Source organism: Stegodyphus dumicola, chromosome 8 (genome assembly GCF_044657685.1).
Source record: "Stegodyphus dumicola isolate Sdum_Otavi_A_Nest chromosome 8, ASM4465768v1".
Taxonomy (NCBI): domain Eukaryota; kingdom Metazoa; phylum Arthropoda; class Arachnida; order Araneae; family Eresidae; genus Stegodyphus; species Stegodyphus dumicola.
The window spans coordinates 77,520,304-77,546,501 of NC_140775.1; the positions used below are offsets into that span (position 1 = coordinate 77,520,304).

General features: G+C 33.8%; 1 protein-coding gene across 2 annotated transcripts in view; it reads left to right on the forward strand.

Annotated features, from left to right (window-relative positions):
- Positions 1-16,772, forward strand: part of CngB (Cyclic nucleotide-gated ion channel subunit B) — a 109,152-nt gene extending 92,380 nt beyond the window's left edge. For both annotated transcript variants that reach the window (XM_035351321.2, XM_035351338.2), the window contains 5 exons: positions 875-958; positions 7,659-7,777; positions 8,241-8,387; positions 8,835-8,967; positions 9,806-16,772. In XM_035351321.2, coding sequence (XP_035207212.1) covers positions 875-958; positions 7,659-7,777; positions 8,241-8,387; positions 8,835-8,967; positions 9,806-10,774 — 1,452 coding nt within the window. In that variant the 3' untranslated portion in view covers positions 10,775-16,772. The remainder of the gene's footprint in view (positions 1-874; positions 959-7,658; positions 7,778-8,240; positions 8,388-8,834; positions 8,968-9,805) is intronic.
- Positions 16,773-26,198: the final 9,426 nt, after the last annotated feature.

Below are 26,198 nucleotides of genomic sequence, written 5' to 3' on the forward strand. Positions count from 1 at the left end.
ATAATGCTAATATTGAAGCTTGCCTCTGTTTTCTAGAAACTGAATTCAATACGATTATGTGAATAAGATCTTCTTTTTGGAAAAATCTGTATTCATCAAAACATGTCAATTAAATTACTTAATCTACTACATCAGAAACCTTTTCTTTAAACCGATGTTTCATTTTTAGCTATGTTAAAATCTAAATTTTTCATGCTTTAATTTCCGTCCGAAATCTGAATATGATTTCAAACTTTAAAATATCTCGGTCAATTTTTAAATTTAAAAAGGCGAAAATATGGATATTTTTCTTTTTGAAGCATTGCTGTAATTTTAGTATATGTCTACGGTCAAAGGGGTTACGAAAATAAAGGCCACATATCGATTTTTATAAATGCGGTATAGATCAAAGGCTTCTAACCTTGCTTGATTTCATCACTAAGAGGTAAAAAATGGAATTTCAGAAACCACGACAAAATATGATTCGTCATGAGTGATATGACTCATTTTTTTTTGGAGTCGTTAATACATGCTCAAGTGGTAATATTTATTTTGTAGAAAGGTGCGAACGTTAATCATATATTTTCTACAGGTCTGAGTCGTACCTATGTATACATTAAACTTAGGAAAGTATAAGTTTTTTCAGCCATTAATGCATACTGACGAGAGTTAAACGAAATTTTAATATCATTTCAATGCAAGGGTTAATTCACTGAATTGATATATATTTAATGTATGTAATTTGTCATTGAAAATATATCATAGAATAATCATTTTTTCATAAATGTCTTTCTGAAATCTACTAATGTAGCTTATGTCTCTTATTTAATGAAACATTAATGCTGTAAAGATCTGATCCGTTCATTTGTTTCTTTCTCTTACTTGAAAACAACAGGACTGTGATAAAGCTCTACTCAGAGATTTAGTGCTTCAACTGAAACCTGTGTTATTTTTACCTGGAGATTATATTTGTAGAAAGGTGAGATTATAATTATGTTTATAAATCTGACCGAACCTTAAGACTGCACTTTTAGATTTTATACCATACATACTTTTTTTATTTTAATACATTTAATTTTGTTGTTTGCTGCAAGAAGCTTTAAACTAATTTTAATGTTACATTTGTTTTTAAAATCGTCATTAATTACCAAACAAAATTTGTTATATGATTAATAAATATATAATTAATAAAAGTGAAAATTAATAGAGATTATTATTATCGTTTAATAAAAACTCACCAGAAAAGAATCATTTGTTTTCAAGTAGCCATATTATCTTACTAAAAACGAAAAACAAAAGATGTAGAATATAAATACTACTTGTATTTCGAAAAGCATTTACTGGTTACTTCACCTGAAAGAACTCCTTTGTTGAGGACTTCTGGAGAGAATTTTTATGAAGAGAATGGTATTTATCGTATACTTGAGAATAACAGCCTTGCAACATGTTCTTATCTAACTATTTTGCAAAGAGAAATCTAGACTACAGTTTAAAAATAAAACATATTTATAAAAAAATAAAAATTATTTAAAATTTAATCATTTCTCTTGTCATTTTCATACACCGAACTATACATCTGCGTGACTTTAATAAACATTAAGATGTGACGCCAGGTTTAAAATTTATTATATCCATATTAATTGTTAAATCACAAATTAAATTTTTTGTCTCGTATTACAATATTTATAAATTTTCAATTTTATTAATGCAAGCAAAATATAATTCATTAACGAATCTGAAGACTGCAATTATTAAATGAATTATTAAAAAATGAATTCTTTAAATTCTATAAGTTTGTACGAAATTGCACAGAAATAATACGTATTTCTCGGTCATTATTCTAGAAGATTAAATATTGCAATAGGAGATATTCCTGACAGTAACTATGAAACAACCAAACTAACTTGTTTTCAAATTCATCTTTCATTTTTTCATAATCTATTGGTCAATTAGCAGCCTTTCAAATGGAAACGTATGTCAATCTATCAAACCACTACTGTAAAGAAGAATGTGTGTGTGTGTGATTATGGCAAAGCCTCGAGGGCTATCTGCCTAAGGGAAGGGATGCCTTCGTGGAGGCCTTTCTAAGGGAAACTGGCTCGTATACACGTTACACATGGGGAAAACCACGAAAGCGCCCATGCAGCCAGCCCGTTCGCGGGATTCGAACCTCGGGCCGAACTACCAGTGTTCAGCGACTTTACCCCTTGGCCGCTGGTGGGCCACTGTAAAGAAGAAAAATACTGTATTGGCTCATGCGCGTTGCAGGATTCATTGCTAAGCAAACGACGAAGGAGAACGTTTTTGCGTAGCCAATCTATCAGGCTTCAATATCCCGCCCGAAGTTGAAATACTAATTTCAAAACTAATCTACGTAATTTAAGACATTTAAAGTTAGATACATGTCAGTTCTAAACGATTAATTGCAGTATATCACTTCAACAAACAAATAAACTGAATTTTATAGTAGAAGAAACATGCAGTATTAGTAGAAGGAGTTGTACTACAATTTCATTACTTCAGTCGTTCGTAAGCAATAGATATACGCTAGATATTCCTCGTTTTATCTATCCTTGAGGGGTTTTGATAACAACAACATGGATTTTACCATCACTTCCAGGGATGGTATCGTAGATATGGCCCACTATCCAAATGTTTATATAGTTTATTCTCTTTAATACAAAAAGTACCTATTTTTATTGTGTCCTTTTGAAAGAACCATTTACTTCTTTTACATTGAAGGTTATTTAGATTATCTTTAAATTATTTCTTCTATATTATTTGGTTAATTTTGACAATTTTCTGCAAAAGTGGGAAAGTCTTTTATCCGGAATTTTTGAAACGTAATGTTCAGGTTGAACATTAAAAGGTCTTCCAATTAAAAAATGACTAGAGGTCAAAGTTTCGAAGCCACTGGTATCTGAAGATAAAGGCAACAAAGGTCTATTATTTACTGTACCTTCAACTTGATTTATAACGATCAAAAGCTCTTCGAGAGTTAATTTTGCGTTTCCAGTCGTTCATTTTAAATTATGTTTAAAGGATTTCACTCTGGCTGCATAAATACCACCGAAATTGGGAAATCGAGGTGGATTAAATTTTCAAACAATTGATTCAAAAGCTAATTATGACGACCGACTAGGTGCACTTTTGAGAAGGTTTAACAGCTTTTTCACTTCGAAGTTTGCTCCGGCAAAGTTGGAATCGTTATCTGAATATATATATATAATCCAGTCGAGGCCGCGTCGCGCGAAAAATCTCTTTCATGTTGCAATTACAGCCTGCGAATTCAAGTCCATAACAGAACCGAGATGTATCGCTCGAGTAACTAAGCACACAAAAATGACAACGTATTTCTTATGTTAGATACTTCTTCGTTGATTACTATATTTTATGTAAAAGGATCTGTATAAATCAATGCCAGCTACGAAAAAGGGGCACTCACAGAACTCTCTCTTTCGGTAATTTTGCCATAAGTTATTGGCCTGTTTTGGTTATTTTTAAAAGAGGTAATGTAGTTATGTACTACTTTTACGAGCATTGTTTCTGCCATTTAATGTCCAAAATTCCTGCCTAACATAATGCAGTAAAGTTTAAGCATCAAGAAGTAAATTTTTTTAATTAATATGTTGTATTATTGTAGTTAATTTATGATCCCTAAGCAGCAGAATTGAGTGCTTTTGGTCATAGGACAAAGATGATTTATTTAATCTGCCATCCACCCTAAGTGTTCCACTTTCTTCAAGGAAAAGATTTAAATTACTTAAGTGACTATCCTTTAGATTTTTACCTCATCTAAGGGCTTGAATTTCTCTTTAGAATATTATTACCTAAACTATTTTTAAAATGAATAGCTTTGCATACGTAATTCATCTGTAGTAATGGGACCTGATGTCCTCTTACCTTGTCGACAACTGGAGATAAACATATAAATAAAACTAAGAATATGAATTAATTAATATTTAATTTGTTTAACAAAACTGTTATTTTAAGAAAGAAAGTGGTTGATGAAATCGGCACTAAATGTGATACTAAAAGAAATTTCCGGAGATCTTTTCAATTCAGATTTATAAATTTCATAGTTTGTATTGTCAAAATCAGCCTTTTTTAAAACACTGATTTCAATATTAGCATGCCCGTCTATAGTTTCAAAGCTAAAATTTCGCTGAAACTTCGCTTCGTCCACGAGAAACCAAATCAGCAGGATTTTTCTCAGAACATATAAGTTTCTACTCGGAGTTCTCTGATAACGCCTGAAATTTTCGCATCACGATCTTTAACAAATAGTACGAGTTAATGTGGAAAAGAGTTTATCCATGCTAATGTTATAGTCGTATATAATGTTAACTTTTCTATCCATGCCAATGTTATAGTCATATATAATGTTAACTTTTCTAAATTTAACACGTTGAGCACCACGCGTATTTTTAGGCAATCCCGTTCAGGCCACGCGCGCCGCTTAAATGCGCTGGTATTGTAGAGCCAGTGATTCTTCTCACAGTAGAAGATAGTTTACGTTTGGAACGTGATTCCTATAGACATTCATTCAACACGTTACATGCCAACTCTGTTTTGTTTTCTTTACCGTTTGGCCGACTAGATAAGATTTTATTGAAATGGATTCGTGACCGGTGTCCCCTTTACAACAAACTAGTTCACTGCAGCTCTTGGCCCCGTGTAGACAAAAAATTTCTTTAGCCCTGAGCGTCAAAATGTTAGTCCGAGAGTGTGAAAGCGAAATATTATTCTTGCTAGCAGTGAAACCTACGACAGCAGCGTTTTTATCGACTGTAGAATGTAAAACGTGTCTATCTTGAAGGTTTTTCGAACTCTTTTAACTTTGAAACAAAACGATTTCATTTGCTGGCAAATGTTTCAGGTAATTAATCGTCCCAGTTCAGTTTTAGAGACCATAGTTTCGAGGTCATCCTCCATTTCTGAGAAGATAATGTCGTGCTCTTCACAATCTTTTTAAAATACTATACAATTCAATTTAATTTCTTCAGGTTTATTTGAAATGATTTTAACATTGTCCAGCTTACATCCCAATTTTATAACATCGAACTTTGGTTCATCTTTAGACACAAAGACCTTCAACCGCCTTATTTGTGGTTTCAGATTACTCTTCTTCGAATAGATACAGTAATATCTGATGACGCCATTTTCCTAACGTTAGCAAGTTCCTTCAAAAAAAAAAAAAAAAAGAAAAGAAAAGAAAATATTTGTGAATATTTCGGAGATGATTCAGCTGATTGGACATTCATAAGCTAATCGCTCACTTAGTTGATCCAAATGTTGCCCACACTAAATTTCCAGAAATTCAAGCAGAACTAAGCATTACATCGCAACGCATAAATTTGATTGCGATTCCATCTTTTGACGACTGCAATACTTTATCCCTAACTTCGCTCATTTTTTTCGAACTCAGAAGAGACAAGCCGGAAATTCATTTCTTACGTTTAACGCTACGAGTTTCTCAAAATCGGGTAACCATGGAAAAAATCTTTGTCTCGTTAATGAATTTTGTCTTGTTCCAAATGTCAATGAGCATTTTGAAAGGTCTCCTGAAACGTTTCAATATTTTTTTCGTAAGAATTAATAGCGAACTAATGCTCGATTTTCTTAGGAAAAACTCATTTCTAGCTTTCACAAAAAAAAAAGCAGTTTCTAAAACTAACAGCATAAACTGCAGCTGAAATTTCAAATGATATATTATTTATAATAATATAAGGGTGTCATCCGTTGAAGCAATTCGCCAATTATATCAGTTTTAGAACTTTCTCAGTTTTTGAGAGTTTCGTGTATGCGACGATCACCTTGTATTTTTATCTCTTCAACTCTAGGTTCAAACATGTGATAACTTAGAAATTTATCTTTGATTAAATGTTTTATCAGAATATTTGCTAATGTTAATGTAGTAAAAAATTAATAGAATATTTAAAATAATCAAGAGAGCAAGAACTACTGTAAGCAAAATCTTGTACGACTCACGTTATTAAACCTGAAATCGGCGAAGCATCTAAACAAAAGTTTCATAAACGTAAACAATTTTCCTTTCTATGATCCAAAGCAAAATATAAAAGCCACACAAATGCAAGCCTGCACTAAAGAATCATATGCTTTAATTATTTCACGATTGAGAATGGTGATTACTGGAAGCCATTACGCAGTCTATTAAAGTTAATATTATGAATCGGAATTCTTCCATTATTTTTTTAATACTTCTTTAATCAAAACTACTGTCCGTGATTTATATTTATATAGTTACTCCCTAAAATAAGTCATCCAAAACTCTGTCATATCAGAATTTTTGGTACTTGTCTTCTGCAGCGGCTTTGGTGAGAATGTTGATTTGGCGCGCTTCACCCTTGGAGAGAAATAAACGTTTATGTTTACCTATCTGCGCATATGCCTTTTTTATAGACTCACTTTTAAAATATAACAATTTTTCATTCGCGTTCTTAGTTCACGTTTCTTCGGCTAGTAAAAATTTTCGCTTTTAAAATACAACGATTTTTCATTGCAATCATTCATGCGCTTCTTATTTTCAATCTGTTGTCAACTGAAAAGAAAGCTAAAGATTTTTCCAAGAAAAATGTTATTTTACTAAACCAAAGAATTTTTGAAAATGACCATAATATATAATTAAATGCTGGTAACCGTTTGATAATGCAATGTCAGCAGCTGTAAAAAAAAAAAAAAAAAAAAAAAAAACTTTTCTTACGGCATTGTAGAAATCAACGAAATGGCGATGGTACGGCTCACCAACGCCAGGAATCCTATTTAACAGAGTTCATGTTCAGGCACTAAGACGGCCGTCATATTGTGTTTGAGGCATAATTAACAGCAACTATTGAACTGCAGCCATCAGAAAGAGTTTGCAAAAAAATTAATTTTCCAGTATGTATATATTTTTATAATAAACTGCTAACAAAATTGGATAGTATAGTAAGCTAAACAGTTTAAAATTTATGATTTTGTTCAAACACTAAACATAATGAGTATTTTATAGTGGAAAACCACCATATTGATAGAGCGCAGTGACGTTCGTGTTTTGCACATACACAGATCAGTAACCATTTGTTTTTCGCCAGTGCTGTATTGGATTGAATTAGATTATTTAATTATTGCAAAGCACACAAGGGCTATCTGCCTAAAGGGAGGGATGCCTTCGTGGAGGACTTTCTAAGGGAAACTGGCCCGTATACACGTTACACATGGGGAAAATCACGAAAACGCCCATGCAGCCAGCCTGTTCGCAGGATTCGAACCTCGGACCGAACTACCAGTGTTCAGCGTCTTTACCGCTCGGCCGCTGGTGGGCTCTCGCCAGTGCTGAAGCGCATCAAATCAACATTCTCGCCAAGCTGCTGCAGAAGACAAGTACGGAATTTTCTCGTATTTTCGAATACGAAACCTTCAACATCGAGAAATAAGTAGGTGAATGAATCCTCAGTATAGCTGAAGTTTAATGAAAAAATCAATGTAACAGAATCCGCAAGTCATAAATGAAATAAATTTTCAGTGATCTAAAATTTTAGATTGAAGCCTAATACTAATGCAATGAAAGCACCAGAATTAAAGTATTTCTACTTTATATATATAGTATATATGTGAATTTTTTAATTTTTTAGGAAAAGAGCTTAACACTGTCAGCACTCTAAGATTTTCTTTTCCAGGGAGAAGTCGGCAAAGAAATGTATATTGTCAACAAAGGGATAGTCCAAGTCTTTGGGGGAGAAAATGGAGATGTTGTCTTAGCAACATTATCTGAAGGCAGTGTTTTCGGAGAAATCAGGTAAGTATTATTTTCAATCCTTTCATTTTCCGTACTTCAGGGTATTCCGGTTAGAATCCACTGCATCGCAATGAAATGGCTGAATGAATACTTTATTTTCTACCCAGTGCATATACAAATTTCATTTATACTGCATACGAGTTTTGTCAGCGCCTTCTAAATATATGAGTTAAGGCTAGGATACGTTGTTTTGTTTTTGAAGCAATAAAGCTGCATTTACAAGTGATTTGGGTTGAAAAATTATTTTGTCCATTTTTTTAGTTTTCCGTTCCGGAATGAAAAGAGAATTCATATCTTATCTATGATAATTTATAAATTTAAATTGCTTGTCCATAATATTTACAATCATAATCATCTATGATCTCTAGAGAATCTAAAATATAGTGAGACAAATTATATTTATGTAGTAACGTTTCAGTTTCTTCGTGTATTTTAAACATTGTACTCATAAGGTTTCTTTCAGTTTGCTAGGAATACCTGGTTGCAACCGTCGAACTGCCGATGTCAGAAGTAAAGGCTTCTCCAACCTATTTGTATTGAGCAAGGATGACTTGTGGGAAGCTTTGAAAAACTATCCAGAAGCTCAGAAAGTGCTCAGGAAAAAAGCGAAGTGAGATAACAATTTTATAATCTTCCAGTTTGCGAATTCATACCGCAAAACCATGAATTAAATACTTGCATTATTTTATTGCTACTAGCAGAATAGCTGTAAAAGAGGGAAACTGCATCGTGTATTTAATAAAACATACCTGTTTATGATAGCAGACGGGAGAAACTGTCTATGAATTGTATTTAAATATCAAATTAATTTTTTATACATAAATTAATACTTTTCTGTTATCGGGACTTCATGATGGGACTTATGGATTCAAAAATGTGTATCTGTATGCATGTACGTAGGTGTGTGTTTACGCACATACACACACATATATACATACACACATGCATACATTTCTGAATCTGGTCCCGATAACAGAAAAATACCCATGAAGTTTTAGAAATGTGAAATTCTCTTTTTCTTCCCTATAACGTTTTACAATTTCCCTGTTCCTTCTAGGTGCCTAATAAAAGAGAATGCAGCAAGAGATCAAGCCAATAAGGGCTTCCAGAGTGAATCTGAACCAGATAATGTGATAAAACATGAAGAAAAGCAACCGAGTACACCTAAGCTCATAAGAGCTGTGATGCAGGTAAGATTTAAAAACGATTGTAAGATTACGAGTAAACATTAAATCAAGCTACCGTTAATAAAAAAAATTACAATAGTCTCTGCAGTGTCCCCCGAAAGTATTTCGTGGGCGGTAACATATAATCATCTGAAGCTGATACATTAAGTGTCGTTTTTCTTTCTTCCCGCGCTTTAAATGGAAAAGAATATAGAGAAATATGCCATTCTGATGCGAGTGTTTTCGTACTGTAAAAGTGATTAGATCTTTGGTGATCAGTTTTAGGTCGAACAACATTAAAATCTGGAAAATATTTTCGCGGAACGCTTACAATACAGCGTATAAAGTAGGGCTGGCCAACCTTTTTCAGATCAAGAGCACAATGAAAGATAAGGACACTGCTAGGAAAAATAACTCTATTATTTAAAAGAAAATAAACTGAATCGTCTCGCAAGTGCATTATGTACGCAGGTTGGACACCCCCTGTTACTTTCATAAAAGAATAAACTACCGATATTGACTGATGCAAACATATTTATTTAAAAATTAAAAAATTCGTAAATGTAATGCGATTCATGAGATCGGTATCTTTTCAGATTTCAGCAATATTAAAGCGAATAAATAACGAAGCCAATTACATTTTCCCTTCTAAATTTCCCAGGCTGTCGCGTTTCTTTGTTTTCATGTTAACCATAATTGAAAATCTTGCTTCACAAGACTATGACAAAATGTCTTTAGTGCTTTCACATCTTCCAATGTTCAACGTATTCTAGTGTTATTAAGTGTATACGAAATGTACTGTTATTAGTGTTTTGCATTATTTTTTATGCCTAAAAATATTATTCAACATCTTTCTCTTAAGGTGGTTCCCAAAGATTCCAAATGTGTGCAGCTATTGTCTAAGGAAGCTCTAAAGGATACAGTTTTAAATATTCCTACTGAATCACAAACCATTTCAATGGAAGTAAAAATTAACAACACGGAATCGCTACAAAATTCTCCTGAAAACATTTCTTGTTATTCTGAAAAATGTAAAATACTGAGTCCCAAGATTTGCACTTCACCTCAGTTGGACAAAAAAGCAATACCGAAAGTGAAACCCCGATCACTGAGTGATGGTACACTACGGAAACCAGATATAATTCATGAACATGAACCTATATTTGTAATCAACAAATTAAGCACAAAGCATTCAAAAGAAAATCCTCTAAATAAGAAAAACGTATATAATGAAAAAGACCATTTCAGAAATCATCAGCCTGAAATAAATGAAGGCAGCAGTTCAGATTTTTTAAAGACAATCCTCAATATGCTTCCCACCGAACTGTGCAACAGAAGACAAAGTACAGTCCACCCAGCAGTGATACAGCTCCAAGAATATAATCAACCTAATCCTAACACGAATAGTGAAGATTCCGGTATTTCAGTGGACAACAGCGGCCACCAGTCCTCCGATCCTAAGAATCAAGATGAAGATTCATTATCTGAGTCTCAAGTAGACTCTTGCGATTCAGAAGATTCAAGTGAAATGTCCACCACCAGCACAAGAAAGATAGCTATAGAAAACAGCACAAGTCCCCCGTGGAAATCAAATTCTTCATCAATCCTCAGCTTGCGAGGGCTTTTCGGAAATGGGAGCAGCCAATCTTCTAATTCAACCAACAAAGACATTCACTTATCTCCTGTATCAAAAGATGGAAAAGATTTCCTTTATACAAGGCCCGGAAGTTTGACTAGTGGAAGCAGTTCTGCTGGTTATGACAATCTAGCATATGTTCCAGTAGGTATTTTATCCCGGAGGTCCAGTATTTTCAGTGACGCATCTTGTTAGTCAATACTGAAAGCAATCAGACATAACAGGTGTAAATAAAGTGAAAAATATTTTGATTCCCAGAATTTTTCTGGGCTGTGAATCATATTAGAAGTTAAAGTTCCTCCCAAGTAAATTTTAAATGAGAATTAACATCATCTCATTATTTTAAATTATAAAGTTGTTTGCTGTATCTTTTTCAACTAGGAGCAGAAAGTGCCTCAGCTTATCTCTGTTTACATCGCGAGAGAAAATCTTTAGCCTTCTATCAACAAAGCCCCTAAATGTTACTCACCATCGATAATATTTTCAGAATTGTAATAGACTTGAAGCTCTTTTTACAGGTCTATCGTAATTCTAAAAAAAAGAATTCTAATCCTCATCAGCAAAACAGCCTTAACTACTGATTAAGATTACAAAAGACTTTCTAAATTTAGAACATAACAAATATGGAAACTTATATAGCATTAAATAAAACTATAATATATATAAGATTCCAATCAGGCCCGGTTCCAGGATTTTTGACAACCTAGAACAGTGATATCGGACAAGTGGCTCGTAAAAATTTTACATGGCCCGCTAATGCATTTCGCCCTAAATTAATTACCATTATTACAACAAGAGAACAAAAAGTTTCATATTTTAATGATTTGGAGTCCAGTTTTATATTATTTTTATTTCCAAAAACGGACGGGAGTCATGCCCTAAAAACATCTACCAATGGAATTAATTTAAACTGCGGTATAAATCTTAAGACAAATGGAAACAAGATATAACTTTGATTAAATTTTATTACTAACATTTATTAATATTTTTATATATTAATTTTATTTTTTATTATTCGATTAAATTATTATTATACTTATCAAAAGATAAATATCTTCAGTTGCGAATTTTTGAATAAGAATAGTCACTTTGTTTGGGAGTGCTTGTTAACTGATTTTTTTCCATATTTGAAAATTAATAAGTCTAAGAAAAGAACCAGATGCCGATGAATATTCTACAAGTCGTGATGGAAACAGTGTCTTGAAACGTTTCTTTGAGGTTACATACTTTGTGAAAATCGAAATGCCACAAAGATTTGTAGCTGAAAGCTGTAGTAAGAAATACTGAAGTTTATAATCATTTACATATAAATATGTATTTTTTCCTATGAGTCCTAGAAAAATGTAGTAAATAAAAAATAGGCTGTCGTTATTTATTCTCAAGCTTTGTCTCTCTTGGGAAGTTTTGCAAGTTGTTTATTTTCAGATTAAGTCAAAAGTTTCAGATTAAATTATTTAGCGATTACTTCAGTATATTAGGATATACCTTAAATTTTTTGGTATTTTTTTCGTCATATTTTACGATTATAAATGAAAGCTGAGTTTAAAAAACAATAATTACATACTTTTCAAAAGTATGTCTTTCTGAAAAAAATCCTGGACCAGAAGTATCCGAAAGATTGGCTAAAATTAGATTTTAAACCTTTTTCGATTTGCAAATAAAATCTTTACCATAAAATTAACACTAGTACTTTTTCTTTTCTTGTTTTTAATTACTACATGTTCGTAATAATTCGTGACCACCATGAGCACAAATACGTGTGATATATTTGGATATCGGTTTATTTGCGAGAGGAAAGAGATGAGTGTGATCCTTACTAGAGAGACGGAGCCAAGAAAACTCTGTTAATTCATGATAGGAAAAGGTGACGCAGTACATTAACTATAACGATTTTTATAGAGTTTTTTAAATAATGTTTGTGTGCCACAATACAGTGTAAAATTTAGTATTTATTTTATTTTTCCAGTCATTTTAAGGTTTTTCGATTTCGTTCAGCTCTAAGATATGGCATGTAATAAAAGTATTTAATTTATATTAAATATTTTTGCAAAAAAAATATTTTTGCAAAAATATTTTCTCAAAGACATTTTTTCAAACTTGTTTTGACCCAATACGCTTTTTGATTCATTGTATATGCGTTCACAAAATGCCGGGAGGTTTTTGTAATTTCCATAATCACCTAATAGTTAATCAAGCTTAAATTGATTTCAGAATGGTCAGTAAAGCACAGAGAGTTGAAACTAAAAATAGGTAAGCAGTCCTTTCAGGATCCATCATTTGGCAGTTTTTGCCGCTTCTCGAATGATAATGAATACTTAAACAATGAATCATTGTAGTGCCACCTTGCGACCGCGACGTTTTACAGGCTTCTGAAAATTATAAGGAGTTTTTGAAAACCCGAATGCTAAATATATATTGCTATGAATAAGTGATTGTTATAATGATATTTCCGATATTTCATTTAATTACATTTCCAGACAAAAAATCTTATAATGAAATACATTTCAAGCAATATTAATACGTTTCAGTATTCACTATGACACCATTTGGCTTTCAACAAACCTGGATTCTATCAGGCATTCCTTCAATAAAGATTTATGCGGTATAGATCTTCGTCATAATTCTCTAGTATCTGGGCTCTTTAAGTTAATTTTAATTTATCCATGTTCGTTATTTCTTTTTGGCGTACTTCCGGGGATCATGTCAGCTATTTTTAGACGAAGCTAGTACATGAAATTTTTAGAAATAAAATAATTTTTTAGGATCCTGGACAAGAAGCATTGTCTTAATAAAACATTGTACATCCATGAGGAAACCATATCACTAAGCTTTACCTCAAGATCTCCGTGTATTTTGGTGAAATTACTCTCCCTTTTTAGTTATTTCGATAGGTCCAATATCATCAACAGAAATGAAGCTCCGAATCATTAAAGATGGCGGTACTTAGTTAAAATACAACTTTTTTTGGCTTCTCCACATTGAACCCTGTCATTAAATATTTGAATTGTCATTAAATATTGTTTTACGCCCACATCTGCATGACTGTTTCGATGCCAAATTTTATTTTTAATATCTTTCTAATTACACTTAAAACCAGAGGTAAAATTTTAGTAATATATTCTTGTTTCAGGTCATTATTTTTAATAATATCTCTTAACTTCTCAATCAAATCTTTCTTTTGCCCATTTGAGTTATTAAAGAAATTTAGTGAAGTATAACTACAAAAATAAGTAGCCTAAAGATTAAACTCAATAAATTGGGTCATCTGGAAAGTTCTGCCGTTTCTCAAATCGAAGTTTTGCTTCCTTCTCATTATTTTATTACTGTTAATAAGGAGTGAACTTGATTGAAGGAAATGTTTAAGCGATGTTTATTCTTTTCTGCTCACGTTGCGTAATTCTAGCTTATATTGTAGCATAATTTTTATGAAGAGCCCAGAAGTTCATTTTCGTCTTATTTTGCTTTTTCATGTAAAAGAAAAGAAACAAAATATGAATCAGATTGCTCCTATAATTTGTGCTGTATATGGGAAAAGTGCTGTTTCTGATGATGATTCTGAGTTCAGAGGCAATTTGAGAAGCCGGGAAATTTCAACATCGAAGATGATGCCCGTTCTGGACGACCATCATTGTAAACAAGGACCTATTCAAAGAAGTTATCGCTGAAAATCCAAGTTATAGTTCAACAACCATCCGACAGACCAAATTCAAAAAAGATCAGTACAGGATCATCTGAAGAAGCTGCTACGATGCATGGGTTTTTCCATACTTGAATAGAGCAGAATATGCTTGCTCGAGTTTTCGCATGTTATTCTTTGTTAAAGAACACCAAAGAAGTTCCTTTTCTCAAACGGCTGATTGCAGGCGTTGAGGAATGGATACTATATAATAATTAGAGAAAGATATAGTGTAAGCCAAACGAAACTCCTTTAGTATCATCAAGATGACGGCTTTTGTATAATCAAACTACAGAGGAATTGTATATATGAATTGTTATCTCCAAATCGGACTATAAATTCCCAAAACCGCTGATCCTAGACAGCAGTTTTAAAAGCAGAAATTGAAGGGCCCAGAACTGCCTAGTTGTTGAGGTGCCGTCATGTGAATGCTTGACTTCACATTTCGATGGATGTCAGATTAAGACATATTGAGCATGGCTTACATGTTTTATATCACCCTCGTTATATTCATTAGAACTTTTCCCTTGGATTTTAATCTCATCCAATCACTTCAAAATTCTTTGGATGGCTTTGAGTTCATTTCTTTTGAGACTGCCAGACAGCATCTCAATAGTCTTCTTAAGCATAAATTTAATGACACTTTCCCAGCTGCTGGAGGAATGGAAAAGTGTCATAGAGCAAAATGCTGCTTATGATATTGTAGTCTTGTTCTTTTCGGGATCATTCAGCGGTGAACCCCATTGAAAAGATTACGTAGCGAATTCTTGCTAAGTCTTGGAAGAACAGATACTGCAGAAGAAGGTTAAAAACCTTTTTATTTGAACTTAACAGAGCGCACTCGCTTGGTGCTCACAACTTACCACCACTTGTGGTTAAGTAACTCTAACAAAAAAATAAAAATGTAAAATCACAATAAAGTAAGATGGCCTACATGGCTGGCTCCTTAATTATTTAACGCGTTAAATCGGCTACAGACAGCAAAGCCGAACCTACAATATCAATAATATCTAAAGAGGATGACTAACACCAACTATTCACATACAAAGCTACTTCAAACACGAGGCATAAACTCGGAACTAACTCCACTACTACTGCACACGAACTCTTAAAACCGCTGCTTAAATACTGATTCCGAACTCACTTAGATTTGCATACTACGTCATTAAAATTTACATTCTGGCAGGAAACTGAAATCAAAAGAGAAGAAGTTTCACAAGCAAAAAATAATTGGTTAGAATAAAATAAGGTCTTTACAAAATATTTTTACGTTTTTGTACTTCTTCCTTTATATTTATCATCAGAACACCATAGAACTTTCCACATGACCCAATAGAAAATTGAAAGGAATAGAAGAAAATTGAATTGAATCAATAAAATTTATTAAATCTAAATGTTAAATTTATTATACCAGTGAAATAATAAAATAGTGTTAATTGTTCAAATAAAGTCAGCCTCTCTTACAGGAAAAGTGCGCAGAATTTATTTAATGCAAGCGATTGAAAGTATTTTGTCATTTCTATTATTTATATTAGAAATCGCACATTTAATCTGTTTAAAAATTGTTTGCTGAAACAAAATGTTAATGAGAAAACTTTGCTTAAATTATTCAGTAGACTTTAAAAATTGTTTGCTGAAACAAAATGCTAATGAGAAAACTTCGGTTAAATTATTCGGTCGACAAAAAGAAAACAATCCATAATACTTCGTATAAAAGGGTAAATAACAAAATATTACTCTGAATTGTATATTCCCTACTTTATTTTATTGCGAATTATTAACATAAAATTCTAATTGTGAGCCCCTACTAATCTTTAATCTCTACTACCTTCTAATATTTTAAAGTTTCAATAATTTAATAGCTAATGTTTTAATTTTGTTTTGTTCTGAGCGAATAAAATCGTTAAAGTAACAGAGTTTGAATTAATTTTTAACTCGCAAAATCTTTTTGAATTTCTTAAATGTGCAAGATGTCAGAGTTAAATTATACAATAAACTCACCTTTGATTTTATATTCAAAGGTGAGTCAAATAGGTTTCTGATAAATAACATCAAAAAATGAGAAAAACTTTATTTAACAAAGCAAAACCAAACACATATTTCTGTCAAAATTATATTTAATTATCAAACTAACTAAATTCTTTTTAATGTTCAGTCATTTTATAACATCTCAAACTTTTCTCCTCACAACTGCAAAGAAATGCCTTAGTTTAAATTGACGACGACAAAAGAAACTATAAATCTGGCTCCTGGGCATTTTTTGAAAGAAAATAAATGATGTGATAAAATGAAACCATTTTACTACATACAATTTGCGTAAAAGTGCTTCTTGCAACTCTACAGCCCAAATGTTTTAAAACTCGTTTTATGCGCGAGCATGTCACAGAATGTGTAAGATTTGTTAATGCCAAACGTATATTGTTGAAATCTATTTTAAAGTGAAAGAAATGTGTAGATTTTCGACAGAAATGTTGTAGAAAATCTTTTATTTTCAATAAATTTAGTTTGATACTCAAATGTTGTTTTGTTATTGTTGTTTTACAGCGTATTTTACAGTTACTTCACTGAGATCATTTTAATGCCGATATTTCACTTCAGTTTTTATGTTAAGTTCTATTTCTTTCGCTGTTAAAGCGAAACAAAGCAGTTAAATGTAGATACAATGTACACGGGCATATCTTCTCAGGAAAGAAATAAGCACCTCGAACCATATGAAGCAGAACATAGGACACACACAAGCAATCTATTATTTAACCTAAAAACATAGGAAAATGGCTACTACCTATTTACTTAGGCTAAATAATAGGTGGCTGCTGTTTAACTAGGTAACTTAAGATAACATAATATAACTTAAAGAGCGAACAGCATATAATAAACTAGCAGCTTCGCTGCCAGGCTTCTAAATGTACCGGAAAAATGGCTGAAGGGAACACCAAACGTTAAATTTAAAAACTTAAGAATTTTACTCTGCAGAACGACTTCATAAAAAAAGCTGTTACGTATAACAAAATTACAATGACATAATCAATATCCCTTAATACAAATATTAATTATCCTAATAAATAAATTAACCAACTTCCCTTTGCAAAATCTTAAGAACTCAAATGGTATGAAGGAGGTTAAGAACTTTGTTTCCTAAAAAAAATCACTCAAAACTTTTAAATATCTTAAAGACAGTGAAATGAGTAATAAATAACATAAAATAATACAAAAAATTCTGAAAAGCAAAGTATAATTAATGATATTTTATCTTATATTTTCAAGAGGAAAAAATTACAATGAAATAAGTTATATCCCTTAATACAAATATTAATTATCCGAATAAAAAATTAAGCAACTTTCCGTTGAAGAAAAAAATCATGCAAAACTTTTCAATATCTTAAAAATAGTGAAATAAGCAAAAAATAACGTGAAAGAAACTCAAAACAAAAAATTCCACGTAGAATTTTACACTGCAGAACAACTTCATCAAAAAAAAATCAATAAAAATGTATTATATATATATATATATATATATATATATATAAATGACAATGAAATATGCCTATCTCTTAAACAGTGACATAAGAAATACGATGAAAAATGGTTGCCAAACTCATATTTCTAAAAGAGTGAAACTAATCAAAATGATGCGATTTCATCAAAAATCTATCAACAACAATAAGAAAAGAAAATTGTTGCCAAAATCACAAAATCACATTTTTAAAGATGTGAAATGAGAGAAGTGTACTCGAAAGCTTCAGTTAAATTTTTTTAAAAAAAAACAAAATATTATAGTTTTTCCAAAGTTCTTTTTGTAAAAGCAGTTGCAAGGATGAAAGTTTAACGTGTCCAAAAATCAAACAAACTGTACAAATAAACTGTACATTTTTAAAAATAAACTTTTTTAGAAAAAATCCCGTTGAAAAGGTGTTAAACTCACTTTGTTAAATAAATTCGTATTTAATCGATTTATTGAAACACGAAATTTATTTTAAGTTCGTAAAATAGCTAAGTGCCTACGTTTCATGACGATGTGAAAATAGAGTGTGTAGAGTAAAATCTAATTTTCCTATAGCCCATTATGTCTCAAAATGACGCGATTTCATCACAAAACATAAAATTAAAAAAATTTGAATTTGAATTTCGAAAAAAATCGCTTCGAGGTGCACTGGCTCTTGTCTAGATGCACCTATGCACCAAATTTCGTAGCCGAGGGTATATTAGCTTATGCGCAGCGCGAACGAAAGACACACACACTGACACACAGACTCTTTCTTTTATTATATGTAGAGATTGTCAAAATTGAGTTAGTAAGTTATTAAAGATGTAATGTATCACGAAATGCAATTATAATAAACAAATTATTATAAAAACAAACTAAATTATATATAATGAACTGTCAAAAATAAGTTGACATTGTATGAGCATAAGTATGCAGAAATATATAAAAGAACATAATATGCATAAGTATGCAGATGAAGCTATTTTTTTTTCCTTTTTTCAAACTTATTTGTAATATGTCCTCTTTATTAGTATTTTTATTCTTTTTACTTTTGACTGTTGGTTGTAAATATTGGTGAAAACAAGTCATTATTGTAAATATGACCTATAAACTCTATCTACTAGAAACATAATGCCATGATCTATCTTTACATGTGAATAACAATGCGCTGCTATATATGTAATTTTTGTAAATTAATTATCGCAGAAGCATACGTAACAGCTCAATCAATCGTTTCAAAAATTGAATTACTAATGAATCAGCACAACTACACAACAATACCTAAATGTACGGAATAAGCATAAATATGCAGAATGAAATAAGCTTTGTAAACAATTTTATAGTTCTAACTTAATTTTAATTGTAGACACTGATGTAAACAGATCATGTTTGCAAAGATGATTTGCCATGGGGAAAAATCACGTCTGCATCTATTGCAATAAATAATGTCCTCAAACATGATACCTGTACCCACTACAATAAATAACGGCATAAAATATGCATCTGTACAGCTATGTATATCATGTAATGTAATGCGTTTTACTTCAGTTAATTGAACGCTGAAAAGTAGGAGTGCCGTTAATGCCGCTAGCGGTGGCATAACTTGCAGTGTTAGCTGGAGTCACAATTTCATCAGGACTGGAGAACGCTGGAAGGTTGTTGGTTTTCTAGTTAGTGTATGGGGATAATACCTACTTACTTCGGGTAAATAATAGTAGCCTCTTCATTTCTACATAACAAAACGAATGCAGTCTGCAACACAACATTCGGTGTCTGCACGAACAATACGACGTTCATTTACAGTACAGTGGACTTTCCGCTAGGCGTCCACCGCTTCATTTACCTTTAAACCATAAGCATTTGAGTGTGCATTGGTGCACAGAACGGCAGAGATGAACATTCGAATAACATGACACTGTGTTTTTCGGACAAATCACGCTTCTGCCTGCAGTACCACGATGGATGGATTAGAGTTTGGAAATATCGTGGAGACAGGCTGCTAGACTGTTGTGGTATACATTGTCATACTGGTCTTGCACCAGGTGTTATGGTGTGGGGTGGTATTAGATTCCACTACCGCACCCCCTAATTAACGGATTATCGGTACACTTCCCAGCCAACGCTATACCTCTTAAGTTTTACAACCTGTTTGCCTTCCTTACCTTCAGCGCTTGCCTGCAGCCACATTTCAACACACGTTGCACGCAGTGTTCAAGCTTTCTTCTTAGCCTACTGTACTGCATTGCTAATCTGGCCATCCCGTTATCCAAATCTATCGTCCGTCGAACATGTCAGGTCAATGACTGGGAAAGGCCTGGCCCTGCATGCAACACTAGCGGGTACACCAGATAACTCTGGCTACGTGTTTAGGCAGCATGGTTGGAGGTGTGGAGACAGTATCCCCCTATGTGTGCAGGCAGTATTCCCCAACAACACATCCAAAGCCCCTTTTATTCAGCCAATGCGTAATGTAGTAACGGTTATTGACAAATGTGAAGGCAACACTTTAATTTTCTCATCTCATGAAATAAATTCGGCTGTGGTAGATGTGTGCGTGCGTGTGTGCGTGCTTGCGTGTGTGTGTGCCTGTGCGTGTAATTAAAACAACTAATGAATAAAAAAAAGAAATTGGAGTATAGAAGTAGTAAATACTAAATAGAATGTCCAGTTGTATAGTATATCAATTCTAAATTAAAAGTTCATCGTTGAGAAGGCCATGGTTCCATTAGAGCAACAGCTGTGGAAGTTTTATTAGGCCTTCATTTATTCCAACGTTCTCTACCACATAGCGGTCATGTGGCTTAACACCTGTGATTTTGTAGGGTCCGAAAAATCGGGGAGTTTCATTCCAGTTCCAAATTGAGTGCGTTAAAGTGCGACTTGATCACCAACTCTGCGTAAAGTTGGTCGTTTACGGCGCTTCTTATATTGACATCTGTTTCCTCTTGAAATTTGAGAATTTTGTTTTTCGCTTCGTCACGTCATTTTTATTTACTTGTAAAGTGGATTGGAAGTGCTCTTCTTCAAGTATTTGCTTAATTTTGATATCGTCTTTATTTTTCATCTTTGTAATAAAGACGATATTCCAAAGTTTTGGGAAAAAAAAGTAGCTCAAAGGGAGTGAAGTTGGTTGCTTGAGATGTGCTTTTGATGATTCTTTGAGCAGAAACAGCATGTTTAAACCATTTTTCAGGATCTTGTAAGGATAGCTTAATTAAGACGGGAATCAAAATACAGTGCGTGCGTTCCGTCGGTCCATTTCCAAGTGGAATTCCCGTAGTTATTGTGACATGTTCAATATTCTGGTCCTGACAATAGGTTTAAAATTCAGTTGAAGTAAAAGCTGCACCTCTGTCTGAGATAATGCGTCGGGGATTACGAAAGTTATTTGCTGTAATTTTAGTTTGTCACCAGCGGCTAGAGTAGTTGTCGATTTAACAAGATAAAGCCAAAGAGATTTTGGGAATTAATCAACAACTGTTAAAAGATAGTTATAATTCTTGGTTTATTGACAGCAGTGGTCCCAGAAAGTGGATAAGTATCAAGTGGTGTAGCCTCTTTTGGAATTGGGTGAAGAAACCCTTCTGCCTTACTAGGCTTTTTGGAAGAAAGAATGCATAGTACGCAGTTCAAAATTATTTTTTGAACAATCGCAGATAAATTAGGAATGTAATAATCACGTTTAATAATGGATTCTGCTTTAAGAGCAGAAAAATGACCTTTAGAGTGAACATTTTGCACTATTTCGGTTTGCATTGCTTGAAGCACAACTTAAGCCAAGTTTTTGGTCATGAACTATTTTATACAGAACACCGTTCTTTCAGTGGTAGTCACTGGTTTTTTCTAAAGTGTAATCCAAAGTAATGAAGTTATCAGTTGATTGTGCGTCAATAATCTTTAAGTGACACTGTCGATGGCGATTACCGTTACTGGGAAAAACGACTTAGACACTTAGATCATCTATATGTTTCATAAGATGTTCAAAGCAATGTTTTATCGTGTAATCAAAACCCCCGATGCTCTTCTAACTAATAATATTTTAACGCAGTAAGAGTTCTGACATTATGTAGCGCATTTATAAAAGTTTTAGCAGAGTCTGATAAGCATTTTTTGTAAATATAATGTTGTGAACATCATTCGTAATTCTATTCAGTTGAAATAATTCTTATAGGTCATTTCAAAAATATGCAATTAAATTATCAGAAGAACCGTCAAAGGGTTTAATACAGTCATATAAATCACGGAATGTTATTACTCAATTGCTGTTCATTTACTATAGATGACATGCCTGGTGTATTATTCATTTGATGTTTATATAAACAAATATCGCAGCTAAAACTCTGCGCGTTTTAGCTAGCTGCCAAGTTCGAACAAGTAATTAAGCGCGCAGTGTTTTGAGACTCCATTTTATTTTGGGGAATTAATTTTCTTTCTGAGTTTTTTCCACTTCAGTGTGGGGATCAGAATCGTAAATAATAGTTTCTAATAATAGATCGAAATTAGTGAAAGCATTCACGATTGTAATGTGACATTCATCAGCGGAAATGGCACATTCTAAATTCAAAACATTAAGAATCGAAATTAGATCTGCCAGAGTGAAAATATTTAATAAAAGTTCCTTAACTTCGGAAGAGTTAAAAGAGCTATCTAGTCCTGTGAATTCACGAAGCCCTTTGCGACTTGCACGGTCACCTTCTTGATCAAACACAAATTTATGCAGTAACTTAATTGCTTTGATTTTAAAGATTTAGCTATATGTGGTATATCATTTCGAGTTGACACTGTCACAATTTAACTATTTCGAAGACCACAAGTAATGAACAAGTTAATACAGTAAAAATGAAAATTCAGTTGTGAATTCAAACAAAAGTTCTGGTTTTTAACACAATAAGTTCTGGTGGCAAAAATATAATTTCACTTCATCGAAATTATATTCAAAAGATTTTTTTAATTAATTCTTAAGCAATAATCAAGATGAAATAAGAGCTTACCTTCATTGAGAACTTTATTAAGAACCAGCCGAGCCCCCATGTAAGCTCGACGTTGTGTAGGGGGTTAGCAGACAGACAAAACATCTCTAGATAACTAAATTATTTAATTAAACTATGGAGGAAGAATACTGTTACACTTGGATGATATCCACGGATAGAAAAAATAACAAATGAAAAAAGCGGTCATGATGATTCGTTCATGGCCTGTTAACTCGATAGTCCACATACAGGGTGTCTCAAAAAAAGGTACTCAAACTTTAACTATCGCTAACATGTTACCTTTTTTTAACTGCAGGTGTAATTTATTTAACACAGCATGGCAGGAAATCAACTTAGCTTGAAAGCGAGGAAGTTTGCCCTGAAATGTTATTGGAAGACCTAAAACACCAGTGAAGTGCAAAGGCGATATAGATGGGAATTCGCAAAAACCACACCAATGCGCTGGACCATTGCTCGCAGGAGAGACAAGTTTGAAGCAGATGAAACCGTCCAGACCGTCAACAAGAAACGTCCTAGACGACCACGGACATCCACGAGCCCTGGTAAAGAAGAGCAGGTGCAGGAAACATTCCTTCGATCATCACAGAAATCTGACAAACTGCTCGGGAAACCCACATCTCAAAAGATACCGTCTATCGCATCAAGAAGCCCCTGCACTGGAAATACTACATTCCAACACTTGAGCAGAAGATGCAGGGTTTCCACACAAAATTGTGTGGAGCGATGAGGCATTCTTTAAATTAAAGGGTTCCATTAATGGCCCTAATTGCAAGTATTGGGGTCCTGTAAATCCTCATGTAACACTTGAACACCATGTAAACTTACCAGAAGTAACAGTGTGGTACGGGATATCCACATTGGGCATCGTAGGACCATTTTTTTAACGGAACTGTCTCTGGTGAGAGTTCTCAACTTGCTTCAAAAGTTTTTCGGTCCACAAATTTCACACGTGTTTGGTAATGTTGACGAGATTTACTTTCAGCAAGATGAAGCACCTCCCCACTACCATCGCGATGTACGAGCTCACTCGCTCACCTCGATGCAGCTTTTCCAGACACATGGATTGGACGAAGCGGTACCGTTAAATCCTCTCGCGTTCTCCAGACCTTATGGCTATGGACTTCTTTTTGTGGGGATATCTTAAAGACAAAGTTTATCGCACCAAACCAAGAACAACTAAAATTGGAAATTGAAAGACAATGGCGCGATATTCTTAATGACCTGTTTCGAGACGTTTGTGAATCCCTTGGTCTGCGTTATCAGCGTTGTCCGGACAATGATGGTCATCAATTTGAACATTCACGAACATGATACCTCAATTATATTTATCTTCTGCATTCGAAGTCATTCCGTTTCACTCTATATTCAGAAATAAAGTTTTTCTCGTCATTCGAAATGTGAGTACATTTTTTGAGACATCCTGTACATCTTCTATCCCATCATTCTCTTGTCTTGCTCTTTGTCAGTCGTCTTGTGTTGTTCTGTCGCACTCCTGATACTCACATATATACACAGAAGAGTCATTACATTATGACCATCCTCCATCTATAACAATGGGCTCTCCCAGAAACAAAATCAGTGCGCGTGCGCGGCTGATGTTGGAGTATAAAGCGACTATGTATTGTCTTTCCAAACATAGCGCGATTAGCGACATAATGGGGAAAGCAGCTGATTTATCAGATTTCGATAAATATTTATAGATTTCGATAAGTCAAATCGTTATGCCTCAGCGAATGGGGGCATCAATCTCAGAAACGGCACGTTTAGTGGGCTGTTAACGTGCAGTTGTTGTGAACACATATCGAAAGTGGTGTAGGATGGTGAAGCGACAAATCGCCGGTCAGCAGTGTGTCGTAGACGGCGCTTTGATTCCAGAGATGAGCGGAGATTGCTACGCATTGTTCACCGTGACCGAAGACCTACAACAGCTGAAATCACCTCCAGCTACAATAGTGGCAACCCAGACAATGTTTGTCAACACACTGTGCAGCGTATGTATTGCTGTGTGTGGGTCTACGCAGCCGGTGGCCGAAGCATGTCCCTGCAGTGACGGCACGTCATCGCCAGGTGCGTCTGAACTGGGCCAACAAACATCGGAACGGGATATTAGAAGAAAGGAATTAAATTGCATGGTCCGACGAATCACGTTTTCTGGTCCATCACATCGACGGACGTGTGCTAATATCCCGATTTCCAAACAAAACCTTTCTTCCAGATGCACAGTTGGATGGAGTCAAGCCGGTGGCGAGTATATTATGGTGTGGGAAATGTTTTCATGGAGCACATTAGAACCCATAATCCCCCTAGAACAATCCTTGACGTAAGTGAGCTACGTCAATGCCAATGATTTGAAAATTACGGAGTTCCTATGGTTCAAAACCATTTACCTCCTCATCAGAATTAATAAAAGCGAGCAGAAATGGGAAAAAATTTTGCATAAGTGAGTTACTTGATGCACACTAGAGGGAGCCACTGGCTCAAGAAAGTTTAGGGATAGAGATGAGATAATAAAAACTTAATAATCATAATATTTTTTATAAGCTTTTAGGTTTTATAATTTTTTTGTATTTAATATTTTATACTTTTTTTGGTTTTTATAAATTTTTGTACACAATACAACACTAAAGCAGAAAGCGGAGAGGAAAGATTTTAAGATTAATAGGCTCATTGGCATGTGGCTTGTGTAGGATAGTGCAAATAATAAATATGAACGCGTTGAAAATATTCATGGGCAGATTTTAAAAATCTGCGGGAGATGTGATTCTATGCGAACAGATTGATAACTTTGCTTGAAGATCTTGGTTGCAGGTAAAGATGGTAATAAGCAATTATATGGCAGCTCGCTGAAGAGACTTCCTTCCTTCATGGCGCGGGAGCTGGTACTGATGTAGAGAGGGCGTGTCTTGCCCTTTTAGATGGAGGGTAGATGCCGAACTCTCGGCCAATCACGGCTCTTGGTCTCTTCTGTGAGCTGCGAATAGCAGGATCGTAGGCTGGCATCTGCTGAAGTGCTCGGTTATCAATCTGTTCAATTTTGAGGAATAAATTTTGACTATGTTTTTTGATAAGGTAATCAACAGGTTTAATGTTAAGGTCCGAATGAATCACATCTGTACGGACGTACCAAGCTGCGTTTAGGGCCATACGTAAGGTTTTACTTTGAAAAGATTGAAGTTTTTTCACATGAGTTTTTGCAGCAGTACCCCAGATTGTACATGCATACATAAAGACAGGTCTTATTATGGAAGTATAGAGAAGGATTTTGTTTTTAATTGACAGATTGCTCTTTCGAGCTAAAAATGGGTAAAGTTGGGCTCTGGCACCTTTTGCTTTGTTGAGAACATTTTCAATGTGAAGGCGCCAGGTTAATTTTGAATCAAGTACAACTCCTAGGTACTTGTAAGAGTTTGACCAGGGAACATAGTCGTCAAAGAATTTAATATTAATGGAAGGGTACGGGAGGGGGCT